Genomic DNA, 24,070 nt, shown 5'->3' on the forward strand with positions numbered 1-24,070 from the left:
GAGGGAGAATACTGCAGCAGTATGTAGGGGGTATCCTGGAGGGATTGTAAACTTGGCAATGCAAAAGTAGTGATCACTTTGCTGGTTTATAATTTAGACTTCCCATAAGTCGGTAGGAATTGGAGGAATGGGTATGTGAGAATGGCATAAAATAGGGTTGTAACTGTGGGAGATTTTATCTTTTTTTGATAACGACTGGTCTTGGAACAACACACAGAGTGATGGAGGAACCCAGCATGGAAAGCAACAGATAATTGATGTTTTGGGCCAAAACCCGTCAAGGCCTCATTGGCTTGGTGTAAGGGCCATAGCTGGGGTGGGATTTGTTAAGTGCACCAAGAAAGATTTTGAGACAGTATGCAAATAATCCAAGCATAGGACATGTGCTTGACATCTTCTTTGAATATAAAACCAGACATGTGGTGGAAGTGTCAGTGGGCGGGGGTAGGGGTGCAGCTAATCTAAAAATCGCAGCAAGAAGAAGCCATATTATTGCAGGCTGGTGAGCCTTGCATCAGTGGTTGAAAATTATTGGTAAAAATTCTGAGGGATATGATTGATGTTTGTGTGGAAAGGGCCTGACTAGGGTCAGACAGCATGGCTTGGTGAGTGTATCAGCAATTTGAGATTTTTGTGGTAACCAAGGACCCTGATGAAGGCAGGGTGGTGGACTTTGTCCATATGGACATTCACAAGGTATCTGACATTCAGAAGTTTAAGGTGCAAGGGATACAAGGCAAGCTGGCTAATTGAATCCAAAATTTACTGGGTGATGAGTCAGAAGTGGTGGAAGCTTTTTTCTGATTAGAAGTCTGTGATTAAAGATGGAGCACAGGGATTGGTGATGGGGTCTTTGCTGTTTGTGATAAAATATCAATGTAAATTGGTGGTATTTTAGATGGTGAGGAAGGTTGCAGCAGGATAAAGATAAATAGAAAGTTAGGTAGAATATCAGCAAATAGTTTAATCCCAACCAGTGTGAGATGATGCATTTTGGGAAGTCATATGAGGTAGCTCATGTGCAGAAAATTGATGGACATGAAGACATGTTGGTGAGTAGAGAGACATAGGGATCCATGTTTGAAGTTCCCTGAAAGTGGCAACACGGATGGATTGGGTGGTGAAAAAAGCATATGACATGCTTTCCATATTGCGATATTGAATATAAAAGTTGGGATGTTGCAAAACCCTGGTAAGGCTGCATAAAGAGTATTGTGTGGTGTTCTGATGTGCACATTTTAGGAAAGCTGGGTATGTTGGAGGGAGTGCAGAGGAGATTCACCTGGATGTTGTTTGGATTTGAGGGTTTTAGTTATGCGCTGAGATTGGTAGGCTGGAGCCATGGAGGTTGATATAATAATGTCATCATGAAGAAAGCATGTTATTCACCTCTACTTCTTCAGGAGTTTGCAGGCTTTCAGTGTGACATCGGAAATTTTGGGAAACTTCAACAGATGTGTAGTGGGAAATGTGCTGACCAGTTGCATCAAGGCCTGGTATGGGGGTACCAATACTTCTGAGCAGAAAGCCCTGCAAAAGGTACTGGACACAGCCCAGTACAGACATCAAAACTCTCCCCACCATTGGAATATGCTGTGTTGGAGAGCAAAGATTTGTACCATCTAGGACATGCTCTAATTTTGCTCCTGCCATCAGGAAGAAGGTATAGTGCCACAAGAAACGTACCACCAGGATCAAGAATAGTTGCTACCCCTCCACCATCGGACTCCTCAACAACACTCAGACTCATTTAATGATTCTTACTTTTTTTTTCTGTATGTGCAGACAATTAGTTTACATTTCTCTCTTTTGTGTACATTTCTCTCTCTCGTGTACATTTCTCTCTCTCGTGTACATTTCTCTCTCTCGTGTACATTTCTCTCTCTCGTGTACATTTCTCTCTCTCGTGTACATTTCTCTCTCTCGTGTACATTTCTCTCTCTCGTGTACATTTCTCTCTCTCGTGTACATTTCTCTCTCTCGTGTACATTTCTCTCTCTCGTGTACATTTCTCTCTCTCGTGTACATTTCTCTCTCTCGTGTACATTTCTCTCTCTCGTGTACATTTCTCTCTCTCTCGTGTACATTTCTCTCTCTCGTGTACATTTCTCTCTCTCTCGTGTACATTTCTCTCTCTCTCGTGTACATTTCTCTCTCTCTCGTGTACATTTCTCTCTCTCTCGTGTACATTTCTCTCTCTCTCGTGTACATTTCTCTCTCTCTCGTGTACATTTCTCTCTCTCTCGTGTACATTTCTCTCTCTCTCGTGTACATTTCTCTCTCTCTCGTGTACATTTCTCTCTCTCTCGTGTACATTTCTCTCTCTCTCGTGTACATTTCTCTCTCTCTCGTGTACATTTCTCTCTCTCTCGTGTACATTTCTCTCTCTCTCGTGTACATTTCTCTCTCTCTCGTGTACATTTCTCTCTCTCTCGTGTACATTTCTCTCTCTCTCGTGTACATTTCTCTCTCTCTCGTGTACATTTCTCTCTCTCTCGTGTACATTTCTCTCTCTCTCGTGTACATTTCTCTCTCTCTCGTGTACATTTCTCTCTCTCTCGTGTACATTTCTCTCATGTACATTTATCTTGTGTACTTTTTATTGAGTACAGTTTACACTACTGATGGCCTGCAGGAAAAAATAATCTCTGGATTGAATGTAAAGTCATGTATGTACCCTGACAATACATTTGAACTTGAACATGTGTGGCTGCAGAGGCTGTGGGAGGTGAATCCATGGACACTTAGTGACTCCGAAGGGTCTCTCTTTTGGTTCTCTTACTGTAAGGGGCAATACTAATGGCAACTCTTTGCCTTACAGCAGACTAAAGGAAATGTCATGTAATATTACATATAACCATATAACCATTTACGGAGCGGAAAAAGGCCATGATGGCCTTTCGAGTCCGCAGGTTTTTTGTGTTATTACATGACAATAAAATAATCATGAATCTTGAACTTATTTTTGAAAACTTTATTTATAATCAATAATAAATGATACATACAAAATCCAATGCAATACATATTTTATCCTGTAAACCCCACCACTAAATTACCCCCCCCCCCAAAAAAAAGGAAAAGAAAGAATGGAGGAGAGCAATTAAAACAATACATTCAAATATAAAACGGGTTACATGACCTCATCTCCGCATGCCAACATTAAATATTCAATTTAATTTCATTCTTCCATATAACTGCAAGGCATTTCATAGTTACTGCTAAAGTCAACCTCAAAAAGGCAATATGAGATTTGTCTAACCTTAACTCTAAATATAATGATTTAATATTACCCAATAAAAGTATCATCGGGTCAAATGGAATTTTAAATCTAAACTTAACTTCCAAAATTTCTTTAATTTTATCCCAAAAAGGAATGTAAGAAGGTTGCTACTTCCTTATGACATATAAAACATAAATCTGAAGTGACATATTTAAATTTCTTCGATTTCTCTGGAGTTAAATATAATTGATGAATAAAATTATAATGAACCAATCTGTATTGCACATTTACAATTTTAGTCATATTATCTTCACATATCAACATCCAGTCAACTGGGGAGATAGATATTCCGAAGTCTTTCTCCCATTTCTCTCTAGTTTCATCTACATCTGGCTTGGGCATTTTAACCTGCAATAAATTATACATACTTGATTATAAAATCTTTCCTCCCACCATCAATAATTAAACTCTCAAATTTAGATCTTCTAGGAAGGCACAAGGTATCCACAAAATTATATAACAATAAAGCTATAACCTGATAATAAGTAAAAAGGTACATCATATTTCTCTCTCATTCTTTAAAAAGAAATATAATGTCCTGAATCATAACAATCTTCAACCAATTTCAATCCTTTTTGTTCCCATAACTTCAAAAGTTGATTATTAATTATAAATGGTAAAAAAAAATTTGAAATAAAGGTGTCTTAGCCAAAATTTTACCTTCTGTACCTAAAAATTCATTCTTATTTATCCATAACTCAAGCAAATGTTTCAATACCGGTAAATTATAACTACATAACAACTGAGAATTCCATCGATAAATAAATTGATCTATCTTCTTTTCACCAATCTGAGATAATTCAATTATAGTCCAAACCAAGGGGCTATCCACTTGAAGCATCCTATTTATAATCTTTAACTGAGCTGATTCATAATAGTTTTGCAAATTAGGTAGCTGTCAACCTCCCAATGCATATTTCCATGTTAATTTTTGTAGTGAAACTCTTGCCATTTTATCTTTCCACAGAAACTTTCTTACCAAAGAATTGATATCCTTAAAAAAATTTATAGGGTATCTTACATTGAATAGATTGAAACAAATATTGAATTTGAGGAAAGATATTCATCTTAATACAATTCACCCATCTCACCAACGTTATTGGTAAATCCTTCCACTTATTCAAATCATACTTAATTCTAGTCGGCAATGGTAAATAATTCAATGCAAATAAATGATCATAATTATTTTTAATAATAATACCCAAATATTTAATACAATCAGACCATCTAAACCACAATATGTCTACATGACGAATAATCATCTCCACCAAAGGCATAATTTCACTTTTCTCCCAATTTACTTTATAACCAGATAACGCTCCATACTGTTGCAAATGTTCATATAAGGTCTCCAAAGACCGTGAAGGATGAGTTAAATATATCAAGACATCATCTGCAAACAAATTTATCTTGTATTCATTAGAATTCACCCTAATACCTGTTATAGCTTTATCTTGCCAAATCATCTGTGCCAATGGTTCAATAACCAATGCAAACAGAGCTGCTGACAAAAGACAACCCTGTCTAGTTGATCTAGTCAATGTAAAAGGTAAAGATATCTGACCATTTGTCACCACTCTCACAGTGGAATTTTTATATAAAGCCTTAAGCCAACCAATAAAAGGAGGCTCAAAATTAAACTTTTCCAAGACCTTAAACAAAACATTCCACTCAACTCTATCAAAGGCCTTTTCATTATCCAAAGAAAGTACCATCAGTAGGTCAGATTGCTGGCATGAAATATTAATCAAAGAAATCAGTTTTACAATGTTGTCTGCTGAATAACGGTTCTTGATAAAACCTGCCTGATCCACATGAACCAAATTGGGTAAACATTTTGCCAATCTATTAGCCAGAACCTTGGCTACTATCTTATAATACACACTTAACAAAGAAATATGTCTATATGATCCCACATTCAAAGGATTCCTGTCCCTTGAATAATTGCTTTGGAAAAAGAGTCCAATAAGGAAACAACTTTACCCCCCCCCCCCCACCCTGATCTCAAAATATCCATCAACAAAGGGACTAATAAATCTTGAAACTTCTTATAAAATTCAGAGGTAAACCCATAGTCACATGCGGATTTACCACTCAGCATATTTCAAAGTGACTGTTAATTCACTGACAGTAAAACAAGCATCCAAATCCTTAATATCCCTATCATTTAAAGTAGGCAAAATTAAACCAGATAAAAATTCTTCAATAGCACCCTCATCTTGTCCTACCTCAGATATATACAACTTCTCATAAAACCTACGAAACTCATCATTAATTTCTTGAGGTGTATAAGTAATTTTCGACTGGTACTGAACAGCATTTATTGTTCTAACTGCTTGTTCTGTTTTTAACTCCCATGCTAAAACTTTATGTCCTCTCTCCCCTAACTCATAATATCATTGCTTAGTCCTCTGTAAAAGCTTTCCAAATTTATGTTTGTATCGAATTATACAGTAATTTTAAATTAACTAATCATATATTTTTTTACCTTCCTTTGAGACATGCTGTAAATCTTTCTCCAAAATCTCTATCTCCTTCTCCAACTTATCAACTTCAGCCATTTTCTGCTTCTCAACTTTAATCATGTAACTAATGATTTGTTCCCATAAGTAAGCTTTCAAAGCATCCCACAAAACAAATTTGGAGTCAACTGAACCCACATTTATCTGCAAGAAACTTTGAATGTGATCCCGTATAAATTTACAAAACTCTGGGTCTTTAATTAAAAAGGAATTAAAATGCCATTCTCCATCCTCTCCAAAGCACAACAAGTAATCAACAACAAAGAATGATGAGACAAAATCCTAGGTTTATATATCGCTTCTGTAATTCGATCTTGCAATTGCGGAAACGAATCTATTCTCGAAAAAGAATCATGCCGAAATGAATAGAATTAAAAATCTTTTTCTTTAGGATTTAATTTCTACTAAGTTCAACTCCTTCATTAATATCATCAACTGTTTAGCTATTTTAGTTCTAATTACAGTTTATGGAGATTTATCCAATAAGGGATCTAAACAACCATTAAAATAAACTCCTATCATAATTTTATCATAAGCCTGATTCAAATTTTAAAAAAAAATACACCATACATTGTTCATCATCAGTATTTGGAGCATAAACACTTATTAAAGTCCAAGACTCAGAAAAAATTGTACAATTAACAATCAGAAGTCACCAGCGGCTTCAACAACTGATTCCAGTTTAAAGGGTAATTTCTTATTGATCAAAATAGCGACCCCCCCCCTCCTGTTTTAGAATTAAAAGATGATACAACCTGGCCAACCCAATCTCTTATCAATTTCTGATGCTATTTCTCATTCAAATGAGAATCCTGCAAAAAAGCTGCATCAATCTTCAATTTTTTAAGATATGCCAATGCCCTCTTTCTTTTAATAGGGTTATTTAGCCTGTTAACATTAAAAGTAACAAAATTTAAATTAGCTATTTAAGAATTCTTCAATCCTCCCACCATAAATGGTGAAGTGCCTCCCAACGACATCAATACACAAAAAAATTTAATGTTCTCCTACAAAAAGAATAGAAAGAAAATAATTTTTAAAAATACAAAAAAATACCCATTGGTATTACCTCCCTCAATTACATGGGAGTGACAAATGCCACAAAGTGGCCGATGACTTTGGAAGTACTCCCACCCCTCCCCCCCCAACTGAACAATCAAAATTAATACAGACATTCATCTCAAGTATGAAACTCTTCTTCTAGGTCATGGTTCACTTGATCGTCATTATCAATACCAATATCAATCAACTGCCAAGATTCCATCTCTCATTTACCATTCTTCCCCTTGGGAGTAACAAGAAGCTGCTGAGAAAATTTACTTGAATTTTGGCCCTGCTTATTGTTAGGTAAAGAATTAGCAAATTCCAAAGCTGCATCATCTCGAAAAAAAAAAAATGAGACTTATACTCCCCATAAATTTTTTTTTAACACCTCAGGATAACGAAAGCCAAATTTATACCCTTTTCTCCAAAGGATAACTTTAGCTGAATTAAATTCTTTATGATGTTTAATCACTGTTTAAATCAAATCAGCATTAAAAAAAGACCCTGTTATTTTCAACAAGCAGAGGCCCCTGATTATTTCTCGCATTCTGCACCGCAAGTCTCAAGATCATTCTCTATCTTGATAATGCAAACAACATATCAGAATAGACTGTGGTGGTTGGCCAGGAAACGGCTTCCTCCATATCACTCTGAGCTCTGTCCAGATCCAGTCCAGTTGGAAAATGCGCTGGTCCCAAAACCTCCGGAAGACCGACTATCTTAACATTATTCCTCCAACTCTGGTTCTCCAAAGCATCAATCTTTATCAATTCAGTCTTTTGTATTTCCCAACCAGTAAATGAATCTTCCATCTGTTCCATCTTCTCATTACAAAAGTCAACATCATCTTTACAATTAATAAACTCTTCTTCATATAACCATATAACCACTTACAGCACAGAACAGGCCAGTTCGGCCCTACTAGTCCATGCTGTAGCAAATCCCCACCCTCCTAGTCCTACTGACCAGCACCCGGTCCATACCCCTCCAGTCCCCTCCTATCCATGTAACGATCCAGTCTTTCCTTAAATGTAACCAATGATCCCGCCTCGACCACGTCTGCCGGAAGCTCATTCCACATCCCCACCACCCTCTGCGTAAAGAAATTTCCCCTCATGTTCCCCTTATAATTTTCCCCCTTCAATCTTAAACCATGTCCTCTAGTTTGAATCTCCCCCTTTCTTAATTGAAAAAGCCTATTCACATTTACTCTGTCTGTCCCTTTTAAAATCTTAAACACCTCTATCAAGTCCCCTCTCAATCTTTATGCTCCAGAGAAAAAAGCCCCAGTCTGCACAACCTTTCCCTGTAACTCAGACCCTGAAATCCTGTCAACATTCTCGTGAATCTTCTCTGCACTCTCTCTATTTTGTTTATATCTTTCCTATAATTTGATGACCAAAACTGTACACAGTACTCCAAATTTGGCCTCACCAATGCCTTGTACAATTTCATCATAACCTCCCTACTCTTGAATTCAATACTCTGATTTATGAAGGCCGACATTCCAAATGCCTTCTTCACCACACCATCTACCTGAGTATCAGCCTTGAGGGTACTATTTACCATAACTCCTAAATCCCTTTGTTGCTCTGCACTCCTCAATTGTCTACCATTCAATGTATATGACCTATTTAAATTTGCCTTTCCAAAATGCAGCACCTCACATTTATCTGTATTAAATTCCATCAGCCATTTCTCAGCCCACACCTCCAGCCTTCCTAAATCACCTTTTAATCTACGGTAATCTACCTCACTGTCCACAACACCACCAATCTTTGTGTCATCCGCAAACTTGCTTATCCAATTCTCCACCCCTACATCCAGATCGTTAATATATATAACAAATAATAGTGGACCCAGGACCGAACCCTGAGGAACTCCACTAGTCACCGGCCTCCAATTGGACAAACAATTTTCTACCACTACTCTCTGACACCTTCCATCCAACCACTGCTGAATCCATTTCACTACCTCCTTATTTATACCTAATGCCTCCACCTTTTTTCCTAACCTCCTGTGGGGAACTTTGTCAAAAGCTTTACTAAAGTCCAAATAGACAATATCCACAGCTTTCCCTTCATCAACCTTTTTTGTAACCCCCTCGAAGAACTCAATCAGGTTTGTCAAGCATGATCTACCCCTGACAAAACCATGCTGATTACTCCCTATCAATCCCTGTACCTCCAAAAATTTGTAAATAGCATCCCTCAGAACACTTTCCATCAACTTGCCCACCACAGACGTCAGACTTACAGGCCTATAATTCCCAGGTTTGCATTTGGACCCTTTCTTAAACAGAGGAACCACATGTGCCACCCTCCAATCCTTTGGAACCACCCCCATGGCCAGTGACATCCTAAATATCTCTGTTAATGGCCCCACTAACTGTCCACTAGCCTCCCTGAGTGTCCTTGGGAATATTCTGTCCGGTCCGGGAGATTTATCCACCTTTATCTTTTTTAACACAGCCGTCACTACCTCCTCGGTTATCCTTATATGCTTCATGACCTCCCCACTATTTTTCTTTACTTCAACTGGTTCAACATTTTTTTCCCTAGTGAATACCGAGGCAAAGAAATCATTCAAAATTTCCCCCATTTCCTCAGACTTCTCACTCAGCCTACCCTCGCTATCTACAAGGGGTCCAATTTTATCTCTCACTAATCTTTTACTTTTAATGTACTTATAGAAACCCTTTGGATTTATTTTTACTCTGTCAGCCAAAGCCTCTTCATGCCTTTTTTTGGCCTTTCTAATTTCTATAAGATTCCTTCTACACTCCTTGTAGTCCTCCTTCAACTTCTCAGCTCCCTGCTCTTTATACCTCGTACACCTCCCTTTTTCTCCTAACCAAATTTCCAATATTCCTCGAAAACAAAGCCTCCCTATGACTTCCAGCCTTTCCTTTGATCCAGACTGGGACATAACTACTCTGTACCCTCAAAATTTCTTTTTTGAATATCCTCCATTTTTCATTAACATCCTTACCTGAAAATATCCTGTCCCACTCAATACTCCCCAAATCCCTTCTTATTCCTTCGAAATTTGCTTTTTCCAGAACCTCAACTTTAGGCCTCTCCTTGCTCTTCCTTAAAACTACCCCAAAACGAAGAGAATTATGATCACTAGACCCAATTGGTTCTCCAACATTAATGTCCGCTACCTGACCTAGCTCGTTCTCTAACAGGAGATCTAGTATTACACCATCCCGAGTCGGTTCTTCTACTAACTGATTTAGAAAACAATCCTGAACACATTTAATGAACTCCATCCCTCTTACCGTATGGGTATCCCAATCAATGTGTGCGAAGTTAAAATCTCCCATGATCACTACCCTATGATTTTCACACATATACGTTATCTCCCTACAAATTTGTTCCTCTAATTCCCTTGGCCCATTTGGTGGTCTGTAATACACCCCTATTAGCACCCTCATGCCTCCTCCACCCCTCAATTCCACCCAAACAGCCTCACTGGTCGATCCCTCCATACCATCTTGCCACCTCACGGCAGTAATGTCCTCCCTAACAAGCAGAGCAAATCCTCCTCCTTTTTTACCCCCTGATCTATCACATCTAAAACAAATGTATCCCGGAACATTAAGTTGCCAGTCCTGCCCCTCCTGTAGCCAGGTCTCACTAATTGCCACAATATCGTGACCCCAAGTATCTATCCATGCTCTCAGCTCATCTACCTTGTTCACTATGCTTCTTGCATTAAAATATATGCATCTCAGAGAATGACCCTCACATATATTCTCTTTTTTACCTTCTACCCTAATCTCCATCCTACCTTTCTTATCTTTTTTATTCCTAGCTAGGTGGCCATACTCCCTGAACACTGCTCTCACACTCTGTTCCCCACCCCCCTGCCAAACTAGTTTAAACCTTCCCCCACAGCTCTAGCAAATCTACTTGCCAGCACATTGGTCCCCCTCCAGTTCAAGTGGAGTCCGTCCCTCTTGTACAGGTCCGACCTTCCCCAGAAGAGATCCCAATGATCCAGAAATCTTATCCATTGCCCCCTGCACCATCTCTTTAGCCACGCATTCATCCTCCACATCCTCCTATTTCTACCCTCACTAGCTCGTGGCACGGGCAGCAATCCAGAGATTACTACCTTGGAGGTCCTGTTTTTTAACTTCCTACCTAATTCTACATAATCCTGTTTCAGGACCTCATCCCCACTTCTAACTAAGTCAATGGTCCCCACATGGACCACGACTTCTGGCTGTTCTCCTTCCCCTTGCAGAATGCTATGTACTCGATCAGAGATATCCCTGACCCTGGCACCAGGGAGGCAACAGACCAACCTGGATCCCCTATCTCTTCCCACAAACCTCCTATCTGTCCCTCTGACTAATGAGTCCCCAACTACAAGAATCCTATTCTTATCCTTCTTTCCCTTCTGAACCTCAGGGGCAGCCCCTGTGCCAGATACCTGACCCCCACGACTCATCCCTGATAGGCTGTTCCCCCAACAGTATCCAAAGCCGAATACATGTTGCTGTGGAGCACTTCCATAGGGGTACTCTGCACTGGCACTCTCCCTCCTTTCCTCACAGTCACCCAATTCCCTGACACCTGCCTTCAATCTTTTTAAATTTGTCCTGAACTTTATCCACAACTTTCAGACATTTAGCCACATCTATTTTAATTGTTGCTCTTTCCCCTTTCAACTCTACAAGTTGATCCTTCATAGTAGAAAAACCTTGACTTATTTGTAAAGCCAAGTCAGCATTAGAAGGTGAATCTAACTGAGGGGAGCCAGACTCAAACTTAGAAGCCTGGCTAACCCTAATCCTACCCTGGAATGTAGCAGTTTCTTCTTCTGTTAAAAATTGGTCCTCTTCCTCTTCCAGTTCAACGATATCTTCCTCCTCCTCCATCGGGAAAACAGCTAATTTGACCCAACTGTGGGTACAGACGCACCCCCCACCCAGCCCAAGTTCACCATGCCGGTGGAGGTTGGGTCCCCCTGCGGTCTGAGCCTTCTCGGGCGTTGTGCGCATGTGTGAAATTTCACGGATGCGCAGTTGGTCTTCTTGCCCCGAAGTCCATCTGGTGCATCTGTATGGGAGGTCGAGACCAGTGTAGAAAAGGCCCTACCGACAGACTGCCATTGAGGTTGGGGCTGTAAAGAAATAAGTCCCCAGGTTTCACTGTTGAGGTAGGCCGAGTTTCTTCCGACATTGTAACCGATTTTGTTTCCTCATTATTGATAGTTTGGTATTTCAACAATAGAATCTGTAATTTTTAAGACAATTTAAGCACTTTAATACGGGTTTTTAAAAGTTATGCCAGGAGAAGGGGTTTTCCACCTCTTCTCCCTACGCCATCACGCCACGCTCCCCCCCCCATGAACCTTGAACTTGATAAAAATATGCAAGACTTTGAGTGATGTAGAATAGATAATCAAAATCTATTTCTTGTGGTAAGCATTATCAGAAACTAGAGTTTTAATTTGATTTGGGTATTGTGTTCAACTAAAAACCTCGGCCAGTGGGGCTGTACCTGTGCTGAACTTTTTTGAGTTCTAGAGGCCTTGGGTTCAAGATGAAAAGGAGGGTTGAAGGGAATTGTGGGAGAAAATCATTTTACAAAGAGAATGATTGATGTCTGGAACATGCTACTAGTGAAGATGGAATCAGATTCAATTATTTGGTTTTGGATGCATTTAGATGTGCAAATTATTAGAAGGATACAGTCCTATTGAGAACAAATAGGATTACTGTAGATGTGCAAAAGAGATTGCCATAGTCTTGGTGGGCAGAAGGGCCCATTTATGTGCTGTACAAAAATATAACTATAAATAAAATATTAAAAAAACAATTGTTGAAGGTATCGATCATCAACCTAGGATCTGTGGGATAAATAACTTCACTTTTTAAAAAATTTCAGACATACAGCATAGTAACAGGTCATTTCAGCCCATGAGCCCGTGCGTCCAATTTACACCCAATTAATCTGCACCCCCAGTACGTTTTGAACATTGGGAGGAAACCAGAGCCCCAAGGGAAAACCCACACAGACATGGGGAGAATGTACGAACTCCTTACAGACAGTGTGGTATTCAAACCCCGGTCACAATTGCTGGCACTGTAAATGTGTTGCACTAACTGCTACACTAACCATGCTGTTATAAAACTTATTATGCAGGGGTTTCCCAGGTTATAGGTGAGCTGACTGGTGGAAATCTCACTTTGTTAATTTTTCAATTTTATTTTTCATGGTGGTGGTGAATTAAAAAAGTTTTATGCTGTTAAGTAATGACTGGATATAGTATATATTTTCATTAGTTTAATTATCGTGGTATTAGTGGTTATTAGTTAAAATGAAAGAATTGTAGCAATTGTATATAATCTGGGTAGCTATGGAAAACAGATCTTTCTGAATTATGGAGAAATTGGCTGATGGACAGTACTCCAGAATAGTACCCATGCTGAATCCTGGAATTCCCTGCACACTATTCAGTTTATTTTTAAATATGTTGGTAACTTTTTTTGAGAAAAAAATCTGTTTCACCCAATTAATTTTCAGAATAGAGTTAAAGAACACAGAAATGGGTCCTTTTACACATTTGTCCATGCCAACCAACCCACCTTTGTTAGTTCCATTTGCCTGAGCTTGACCACATATCCCTCCTAAACTTTTCTTAGCTATAATCTGTTCAAATGTCGTTTAGACATTAATTATATCCATCTCCTCCATTTCTTCTTGCAGCTTGTTCCACATATCCACCATCCTTCTGTGGAAAAAGCTCGCACCTCAGGTTCTTTATAAATCTTACCCTCTCACCTTAAACCTATGACATCTAGTTTTAGACACCTCTGTATGCCCCTCATGATTTTGGAAAACTCCAAGTTCACCCCTTAGCCTCCGTTGCTTCAGGGCAAACCATCTCAGCCTATCCAGTATCTCCTTGCAGCTTAAGCCTTCCAGTCCTTGCAATATCTTTGAGAATATTTTCTGCAACCTCTCTTGCTTAATCAAATCCTTTCAATATCTTGGGGAACTGGAACTGCAGACAGTACACTAAATACAGTCTTACCAACATCTTGTAGAGCTGGAACATGAAGTCCCAACTCTTGTACTCATTGCCCTGATTAACATAGGCAAGCATGCCATATGCCTCGTTTACCATCATGTCATCTAATACAGAAGGTTCTTGGGTTTTAAATCAATTATGGCAAAGAACACCAAATTTAGATTGCAAATAATATGTTCAAGCATTACTCAACTACAAGTAAAAATTATAAAAGAAAAAAAAATGAGCAAAACTACAAAGTAATAATATGAATACATCAGTGAAAGTACAAATACCAGACTTCACTCCATCGAGGACATCTTCATGAGGTGGTGCCTTAAAAGAGCAGCCCCTATTCTCAAAGACCCTCAACACCCAGGCCATTCCCTCTTCACTCTGCCACCATTGTGGAAGAAGGTACAGGAGCCTAAAGACTACCACTCAGTGGCTCAAGGACAGCTTCTTCCCTGCTCCCATCAGATTCCTAAATAATCAGTGAACCAAAGACACTGCCTTACTTCTCGTGCACCACTATTTTAATTTTTTTATAGTAATGTAAGATGGTTTTAATATGACTGTTTACACTATGATGCTGACGTTTGTGACAATAAATTCTGATTCTGAAATACACTAGTATAGTAATAAATCAACAAATATACCGAAAGCAATGAGCCTCATACCCTTCAGGGACTTCACTTGACTGACAGCTGTTCTGGATCTTGAGAGTCCTTAGCACTGATCATGATCTGGTCCAAGCATATATGTGCATGCCCTGGCCTGGATTAACTTCCCAAAATGCATCACTTCATATTTGCCTGAGTTAAATTCCATCTGCCATTCTTTTGTCCATTTTCTCAGTTGATTCACGCCCTGTTGTAATTTTTGATAGCCTCCTTCAGGAGGCATTCCAACTTCAGATCATCATTAGACCACCTGTAAAGGTTGTTGTGCTGGACATATTGCTTAATATATGGATCATTTGATAAGATTTAGTAGTAGTATAATGCTTTCTGTTTTGTTCATTTAGAATGTGAAGGATTACTTTTTTTAATATAATCTCTCTCACAGTTAGGTACCCATAAATTCTCTTAAATTAGGGAATACACGTATTCAAATCTAAGCGTAGTTTTTAAAAAGCTTTTTTTGAAGAGTGTTATCTGTTTATATGTAAATTAATAAATCAAGTCAATTAAATTGAAAGGGCAGGTTTCTACAGCACAAACTAAAACAATTTATTACTAATTACCTATTTTCAAATATATGTTACAAGATATGTTTATTGAGAATTGTGCTATTTTTATTTGTTTTAGGTTTTTCAATGCATTGAACTCTCCCACTGTCGGTATCACCCAGAACAAGTGATGTATCGTCCCATAAGCAATCAGTTGTCCACTCCTAGCTTTGGGTTCTACCCCTGTTGCCAACAAAAGGTCCTACGGTTTGATCCTCTTCAACTAAATACAGTAAGCATTAAAACTGAACAAAACATTTCTATTTTGAAAGTTTAAAAACAGAGGTCTGGAAGATGGGATCAGAGAAGGAAGCCAAGAAGCCAGATGTAAATGTGCTTGCTATTTAAAAAAAATATATTAAGGCCTCTGCTTCACATATTGTCTGTTTAGTTTCTTGCAGCTAAGGATTTTCCAACAAGCGACATTCAACTCTGCAAGTCCTCATAATTGTTTTCAGACACAGAGAACCTGTGTCTGAACCTGTCAAATCACTGACCTTCTTTGCTATAATGGAAGTATTCCAAGTTTTTGAATCTTTCCAAATGCCTATTGTTTCTCAAATATAGAAATAAGTACTTTCTAAAGCTTGAATGAGCCTTAGCTTCACCATGCCATCCATACATCTCATAAATGAGATGTGCTCTTATAATATTTTCTATCTCAATTATTTTTATCCATTCTGCAGATAATTGTTTTGGAATCATTTCTGTAACAACTGTTTCCTGTCATCCTGTAGCTCAATTAAATTCACAATGTCATCACTTTAAGTGTGTCATTGTCAGCTAGGTTCCATTTGCAAGAGTGATGCCCCTGAGTTGAGCTCCCAATTTAAATTCCATTCCAGTGATATGAGCTTAAAAAAAAAATCTAGGGGCATACAGTAAGATTCTATGAAACTGGCACACTTAGGACTTTGGTGCCAGTTTGGGGCCAGGGGCGGCATGGTTAGCAGAGAGGTTAGTGCATTGCTATTATTTTCTTTCTTTGGCTTGGCTTCGTGGACGAAGATTTATGGAGGGGGTAAAAAGTCCACGTCAGCTGCAGGCTCGTTTGTGGCTGACAAGTCCGATGTGGGACAGGCAGACACGATTGCAGCGGTTGCAGGGGAAAATTGGTTGGTTGGGGTTGGGTGTTGGGTTTTTCCTCCTTTGCCTTTTGTCAGTGAGGTGGGCTCTACGGTCTTCTTCAAAGGAGGTTGTACATTAGAGACAGGGAGAATATAAACTCCTTACAGATAGCACCAGATTCGAACCCAGGGCCGCTGACACTGTAATAGTGTTGTACTAATCGTGATGCTCTTGTCCTGGATCACATTTCCTACCTATTGTCTTCAGCATCATCCTCAAGATGGTAAATATCATGAACAATAACAACCTCCTCATTCACAAAGACTTAGAAAAATTAATACAGAAGCAATTTAAAAATATGCCAGCAATTCTGGGAAATAGTGACCAAGAAGCACAAGCCCACTGATTTATATCGAAGTAACTAAAGATCAAATCCTACATTGGAAATAAGTAATTCATCAATGGCCCCATAGTAGAAGCCCTGGCTTTAACTTCTCAGTGCATTGCTCTCAACTGAATCCACATAGGCCATACATGTTGCAGCCACCTGCTCCATAAATGGAAGATAGTTGCAACGTGGCGATGAATCCTAAACCAGGTAAACATCACTTCAACTTGAACATCAAGCAGTTTTCCAGGAAAAATTTCATTTCTCCACATTTCATCAGGAGACCATTGACAGAATGCCTTTCCAAGGAATCTCTCATCATGTGCAAGAATAGGGCCCCTCACTATTGCAATGGGTTCGAATCTGGTGCTATCTGTAAGGAGTTTATATTCTCCCTGTCTCTAATGTACAGGCTCGTGGGCTAGAAGGGTCTGTTACTGTGCTGTATGTCTAAATTAAAAAAAACAATTCTAAATTTAATTTTAAAATGGAGCCACTCCATCAGAGTGATCCTAAGGTTCCCATGATGGAATCATGTTCTCCAGAAATTATTCATGCTGTACTGATCATGCTTATTCCTCTATCAAGATGTCTGATAAAACAGTGCAGTAAAACTACAATGGTCAGCTGTCAGTTATGAATTAAGATTTTTTTGCTTATTTATTCACAATACTGTATATGTGAATGCAGCTACTTTGTAGCTTTATGCAAATTTTTGTTATTCTAAACATTACTTTTTTGAAGATTCTTCAATGCTGAATTTCTTGATTCCTATCCCAACTTTTTTGTCAATGAATTTGATCAAAGCTTTTCTCATTTTGCTAAATTGCTTTTCATATCCCAATGTATTTGCTTTCCTTTACACCTAAATGAGTACAGTATAACAGTATTGTGTTCAATGTTTTCAATTATTCCATAATTTGCAGATCATTTATAGAACATTACTGCATAGAAACAGGCCCCTTTAGCCCTTCTAGTCTGTGCCGAACCATGTTGTTTTTGTCCTGTCCCACAGGCCTTCACCCAGTCCATAGCCTTCCATACCTCTCCCATCCATGTACCTGTCCAAATTCTTCTTAAATGTTAAAATTGAGCCTGCTTTCACCACTTCAGTTGGCAGCTCGTTCCACACTCCCACTGCTCTGTGTGAAGAAGTTCCCCCTTAAAAATTACCCCTTTCTTAACCCATCTCACCTGCCTTCAAGGGAAAAAGCCTATTGACATTTACTCTGTCTATCCACCCCTCATAATTTTAAATATCTCTATCAAATCTCCTCTCATTTTTCTACACTCCAGGAAATAAAGTCTTAACCTGTTTAACCTTTCACTATAACTCAGTTCCTGAAGTCCAGACCACATCCTAGTAAATCTTTTCTGCCCTCTTTTAATCTTGTTGATATCCTTCTGTAATTTGGAGACCAAAACTGCATACAATATTCCAAATTTGGCCTCACCAATGTCTTATACAATTTTACAAAAACATCCCAGCTCCTATAATCAATACTTTGATTTATGAAGATGAAAAGCTTTCTGAACAACCTTATTCACCTGTGACACCACTTTTAGGGAATTATGTACCTGTAATCCCAGATCCCTCTGTTCTACCACACTCCTCAGTGCCCTTCCATTCACCATGTATGTCCTTTCTTGGTTTGTCTTTCTAAAATGCAACAGCTCACACTTGTCTGCATTAAATTCCAATGTACCATTTTTCAGCCCATTTTTCTATCTGGTCCAGATCTCCCTACAAGCTTTGAAAACCTTCACTATCCACAACTCCTCCAATCTTAGTGTCATCTGCAAACTTTCTGATCCAATTTACCTTATTATCATCCAGATCATTGATTATAGATGACAAACAATAATGGTCTCAGTGCCGATCCCTGAGGCAAACCACTAGTCACAAGCCTCCAGTCTAAGAAGCAATCATCAACCATTATTCTCTGGCTTCTCCTGGCCAGCCATTGTCGAATCCAGTTCACTACTTCACCATGAATACCTGACATCTGAACCTTCCAGACTAACTTCCATGGGGGACCTTGACAAAGGCCTTACTAAAGTCCATGCAGACAACATCCACAGCATTTCCTTTATCAACTTTCCTGGTAACCTCCTTGAAAAACTATAAAATTGGTTAAACATGACCTACCACATTCATAGCCATGTTGGCTATTCCTAATTAGTTTATGGCTATCCAAATAATTGTATATCTGATCTTTAAGAACACATTCCAATAATTTACCTACATTGGGCTCATCAGCCTATGATTTCCAGGGTTACATTTGGAGCCCTTTTTAAAGAATGTAATAACATGAGCTACCCTCCAATCCTCTGGCATCACATCCGTGGCTGAGATAATTTTAAATATTTCTGCTAGAGCCAATGTAATTTCTACACTAGCCTCCCTCAAGGTTCAAGGGAATATCTTGTCAGGTCCTGGGGGTTATTCCACCCTTATTTGCTTTAAGATAGCAAACATTTACTCCTTTTTAATCTGTATAGGTTCCATAACCTCACTGCTTGTTTCCTTATTTCCCACTACTCTGTACTTGTTTCCTGAGTGAATACTGATTTTGGGGGGGGGGGAAGGGGCTGGGAATATTTAAGATCTCCCCTTCTTTTTTGGCTCCCTACAAAGCCAACCACTCTTATCTTCAAGGGTACCAATTTTGTCCCTTACTATCCTTTTGCTCTTAATATACCTGTAGAAACCCTTTGGGCTTTCCTTCATATTGTCTACCAAAGCAACCTCATGTCTTCTTTCAGCCTTCCTGATTTATTTCTTGAGGTTTTTCTTGCATTTTTTAATACTGCTCAAGTATCTTATTTGCTCCATGTTGCCGATACCTGTTATAAACCTTTCTTCTTCAGAACTAGATCTCTAATATCCCTCGAAAACCAAGGTTCCCTATGCCTGCTATCCTTGCCTTTAATCCTGACAGGAACATACGAACTCCAAACTCTCAAAATTCCACCTTTGAAGTTCCTTCATTTAACTCACACATTCTTGCTGGAAAACAACTTGACCCAATCCATGCATTTTCATTTCCTCAAAATTAGACTTTCTCCAATTTAGAATCTCAACTTGAGACCCAGACCTATCCTTCTCCATAATTAACTTGAAACAATAAACTAATGGCATTATGATAACTTGATCCATAATGTTCCCCTACAGATACTTCTGTCACCTGTCCTGTCTCATTCCCTATCTTCCGTGTGCTCCTTTTCGCAGCTAAATAAAACAGTACATTTCTTAAACCAGAAAACGTTTCTGATAATATTTCAAAATTATTATTTATTATAAAAATATGCAAAAAAAATCCATTCTCTTGGCTACTAATATTATCTATTTTTCATAGATATCTTTCCAAATTATTTAAATTACCATTTACTTTGTGCTCATCTCTAAAAGCCTGACCATTATACAGATTTTTTTTGTAGTTAGTGATCCTTTCAAAGAGAGATGAAAATATGACTGAATTTATCGTACAATGGAAAGTGGAATAGCACCATATGAAACCATTGTATTTTACCTAACAATGAAGACTATAAGTGAATGGAGGAGGAATTGCAAATGTAGATGAGAACACGTGGGACAGTTGAGTAACAACTGGAAGACTTTGAGAAACATTTTGCAACAAGGACAGTAAAGGTAGGGAAAGCCAACATTTGATAACCAAGGAAATAATAGAAGACAACGAATTACAACCTCATGCATACAAAGAAACCAAGAATCGTGGGAATCTGGAGTATTGGTAATACTCAAAAGCAACAAATTATCCCTAAGCAAGCAATCAAGAAGGAAAGATAGATTACACTGGACAATAAATATTTTTCAATTAGTTTGCTTCCTGAAAAATAAAATTGGGGATTTTGATAGACCCAGCTGAATACAAAGACATTTTCAGATTTACTGTATCACATAGCAATTTGGAGAAGCATTAAATTAACTTTTATTGAATTTAGCACATTTAAATCACAAAATTATGTTGACATTGTGTTAGTTCAACTGACCTAAAAATGTTTTGCCACTGATTTTCATTTGTATTCAGCATCTGATTCCTCTTGTGTCAGTGTTGTAATAGATCTGTGTTAATAGTAATATTTAGGATAAAATTAAACTATATTTCTCATAAATATGTCTTAAGTAATGCAGTGGGTTTGGAACATGGTTACATACACACAAAGGCATCATTGCACACAGAGCTAAGTGTCAGTTTGGATTTGTACCATCTAGAAACTCAGCTAATGGATTTGAAGTGGGTCTTAATTTTTCAAGAACAATGGAGTGTTTGCTTTATTAAAATAGAAGTATCAAAGTACTCAATAAGAACTGCTGAACGAAGCTATCTTTTTAAACTAAGCCACTTAAGCCTCTTGAACAAGAGAAATAAAACTCTGTGATATACTTAAACCTTTGAAACAGAAGTGAGGCAATCTTTTGGAGTCCTGTCATCTACAAGACAGAGGTATGAAGAAACTGGGGTTGGCAACTGTCTAAAATTCCAATAACTGATCACATGTTTTCTAGGAATTAAGACTGACCTCATTGGTAATGTAATTTCATACAAGTCTAAGGTTATATGTTTCATGTGATGTAACCAATGGAAGCCATTATTATCATATTGTGACCTCTGAGGTCAACACTGGTATGCTGTATCTCATTACAGTGTATGATTAGCCCCTTTCACACTTGCAAGTGATCCAGGAATTAACTGCCAATCGGCCTTTTAAAGGGTCGATTGTGAAAGCAAAATCAACTCAATGCTGGCATCAGATGTCGTTATCTCATGCCAGGGATTGATGGCCTCGACCCCTAGTACAATCCCTGGCGTCTGCAGTTGCCTGCATTGCATTCATGCAAGTGTGAAAGGGGTAATTGCATTGTGGGATTGAAATGGTCCAAGTTTTTGCTTGAGTGCAGGAACGTGAAGGAAGAAAATATTAAAATGAAGGTATAAACTTTACTGTGGGAAATTCACAGTGGTGAGAGGGAGAGAAAGAAAGAGGAAATAAATAGCCATAGCAAATAACTTTTAAACAGCGTGGGAAAGTTGGTAGAGCTATAGTGCACAATTTATAAAGATTGTGGGGGAAAAGCAATGGCAGGCCTGACATCCCAGAAGGCTGTGTGGTAGATAAACCCCTCTATAAATGCTTCGTGCATGCCGCCCTTTCTCTGCCACATGGAATTCTGGGAGGACAGATCTGGCATCGCTTTTTCCTATGGTATTTATAAATTGTACGCGATTGTGCTACCAACTGTATAAATTGTGTGCTGTAGTGCTACAAACTTTCCCAAGCTGTTTAAAAATTGTCTGCTATTGGTATTTATTGCAAACTTTCCCATGGTCCCTTATAAAGGTTTATATAGGTCAGCACAACAACAAGAAGGGGGTCATACTGTGCTGTACATAAAGCCTAATTATACTATAATTAGACATGATTAATTTTGTTCAAATACAACATCATAATGCATTGATCAGGATTTACGGAAGGTTCACCATCGCTCGATGCGTCATGATGTTACCAGTAGAAGGTAGAACAGTCCTAACCCCAGGAATGGCTCCTTGCAAGTGTGAAAGTGTTCAATGTCCCAGTTAGGAGTGGTCAAGTGTAAAAAGTCAAACCCTCATTCCTATCCCAGGACACTGAACGGGCAATTTACTGGGTTGCAAGTGTGAAAAGGGCTTATGGCAAGCCCCTGGTGAAAAAAGCCTAAACCCAAACATCCCCCCTCTTCATTTTTTTTCCAAAACCAAAACCGATTTGCTGATTGGCTTGTATCTTTTCCAATTATACATCAAGATATGAACATAAAGATGTATTATCATAATTTTTTCAACAGTCTTTCAATCTCCAGTTCCATTTGAAAGAAAAAAGAATAATTTCACTGTTTAGTTGTTGTTCTTTTGAATTCAACGTCTTAGAGTGAATTTCCGTTTAAAAATGTTAATTCTCAGTATTTTACAAAATCTTTGTATTGCACTGGTGGTTTGATGGTTCTTGTGCATGTTTTAACTGGTCATGGTGGTGTTGATGCTCGCTGGTCCCTTGTTGCACCCTGTGGTGGTTTGTTGCTGTTGAACATGTTGCAGTTGTAGGCACTGTTGCTGGATTTGCTGATGTTGTGTCTGATGTTGTTGGAGTTGCCTGTGTATGCAGATCTTCATCAACATGGCTAAATGTTCTGTCTAGGTCCTTTGAGGATGCTTCATATGTCAATCTGATGTGCTTTTGATTTTGGCGATACAGTTGCCCACTGACTTTTACCAAATAAGACCAAGGTGACATTTTTTCATACATATCCTAAGCTGCCATATAGGATGTCCTTGACCATGAGCTTTGAAGACCTGCATTCTGACAGTTTCTCCCACTTTCAGTTCTCTTAGTTGTTATGTTGAACTGTCGTACTGTGATTTTTGTCTTTCTATTTTTGTCTCCCTTCTTCTTTTGCACTCCCTTCACAACTTTTTAGTTCAGGAGTTGTTTTTCTCTTGGTAATGTTGTCTGTGTTCGACGAGACATTAATCTCTGCACTGGACTGCTATGTATTCCTTCTGTAGGAGTATATCTCCATTTGAGGATCACTTTGTGCACATCTGTTCCTGTCTAAAACATAATCTTCACAGTTGACTCTGCCTTGCCGTTGGATTGTGGCTGATGAGGGAATTATATTGTGTTGTATTTCCCACTCATCCATGAAGCGTGGAAACTCATCAGTGGTGAATTATGTTTCATTATCACTCACTAATTCATCTGGGATACCATAGCGGCTGAAATGTGATTTTAGACACACAATCATGTCTGCACTTGTAGTTGACTCCTTCTCATCTACTCCCCAGAAGTCTGCATAGTAATCAACTGGTCTTTTCTATTCAGTGTGAATGTCTGTTTCTCCTTTCATCCATGGTCTGTCTGGGTTTGCATGAGTCTGAAGGGCTTGAAACTCATTACAGGCACTGCTTTGTCTGATGTTATCTCCTAACTCATGACTCATGTTGGGCCAGAATATGACATCTCTAAGTTTCCTCAGATTTGATTCGATTACTTGGTGGACACATTTCACTCTCTTCTCATCTGCTTAGGGAATGAATCTCATACCCTTGTAGAGTATTCCATCATGATTTGCAATCTCATCCCTGTATGCACAATCCTCACATGTAGTGACTGGTATGTTGTTGACTGTATCTTGTTACGAGCCCAGGGGACTCCAAAGCTCAGCAGAAATAGAAATTTGTCAAGACGATGATTACTTAAACAAAAGTTGCTTTTAATTTTCTTTAAACATAATAACAAGATTAAACTTTAACTTATTATTAACTTAACTTAATCTAACTTAAGCCCCTTCTAGTTCTAAGCGCACATGTATGTAATGTGTGTATGTTCAGGAAAGTTCTGTTTCACTGTCCAATCATTCACTTTTAATTTCAAGTTCACCGGTATCAGGCGATTCTCATAATGTGCACAGAATTTAACATTTATGAATCTTCACCAGGCTCTGGTGC

General features: G+C 38.6%; 1 protein-coding gene across 11 annotated transcripts in view; it reads left to right on the forward strand.

Annotated features, from left to right (window-relative positions):
• Positions 1-24,070, forward strand: part of sanbr (SANT and BTB domain regulator of CSR) — a 148,699-nt gene that overhangs the window by 52,419 nt on the left and 72,210 nt on the right. For all 11 annotated transcript variants that reach the window (XM_069931525.1, XM_069931524.1, XM_069931523.1 and 8 more), the window contains one exon: positions 15,186-15,338. In XM_069931525.1, coding sequence (XP_069787626.1) covers positions 15,186-15,338 — 153 coding nt within the window. The remainder of the gene's footprint in view (positions 1-15,185; positions 15,339-24,070) is intronic.

This window comes from Narcine bancroftii, chromosome 4, assembly GCF_036971445.1.
Source record: "Narcine bancroftii isolate sNarBan1 chromosome 4, sNarBan1.hap1, whole genome shotgun sequence".
Taxonomy (NCBI): Eukaryota; Metazoa; Chordata; class Chondrichthyes; order Torpediniformes; family Narcinidae; genus Narcine; species Narcine bancroftii.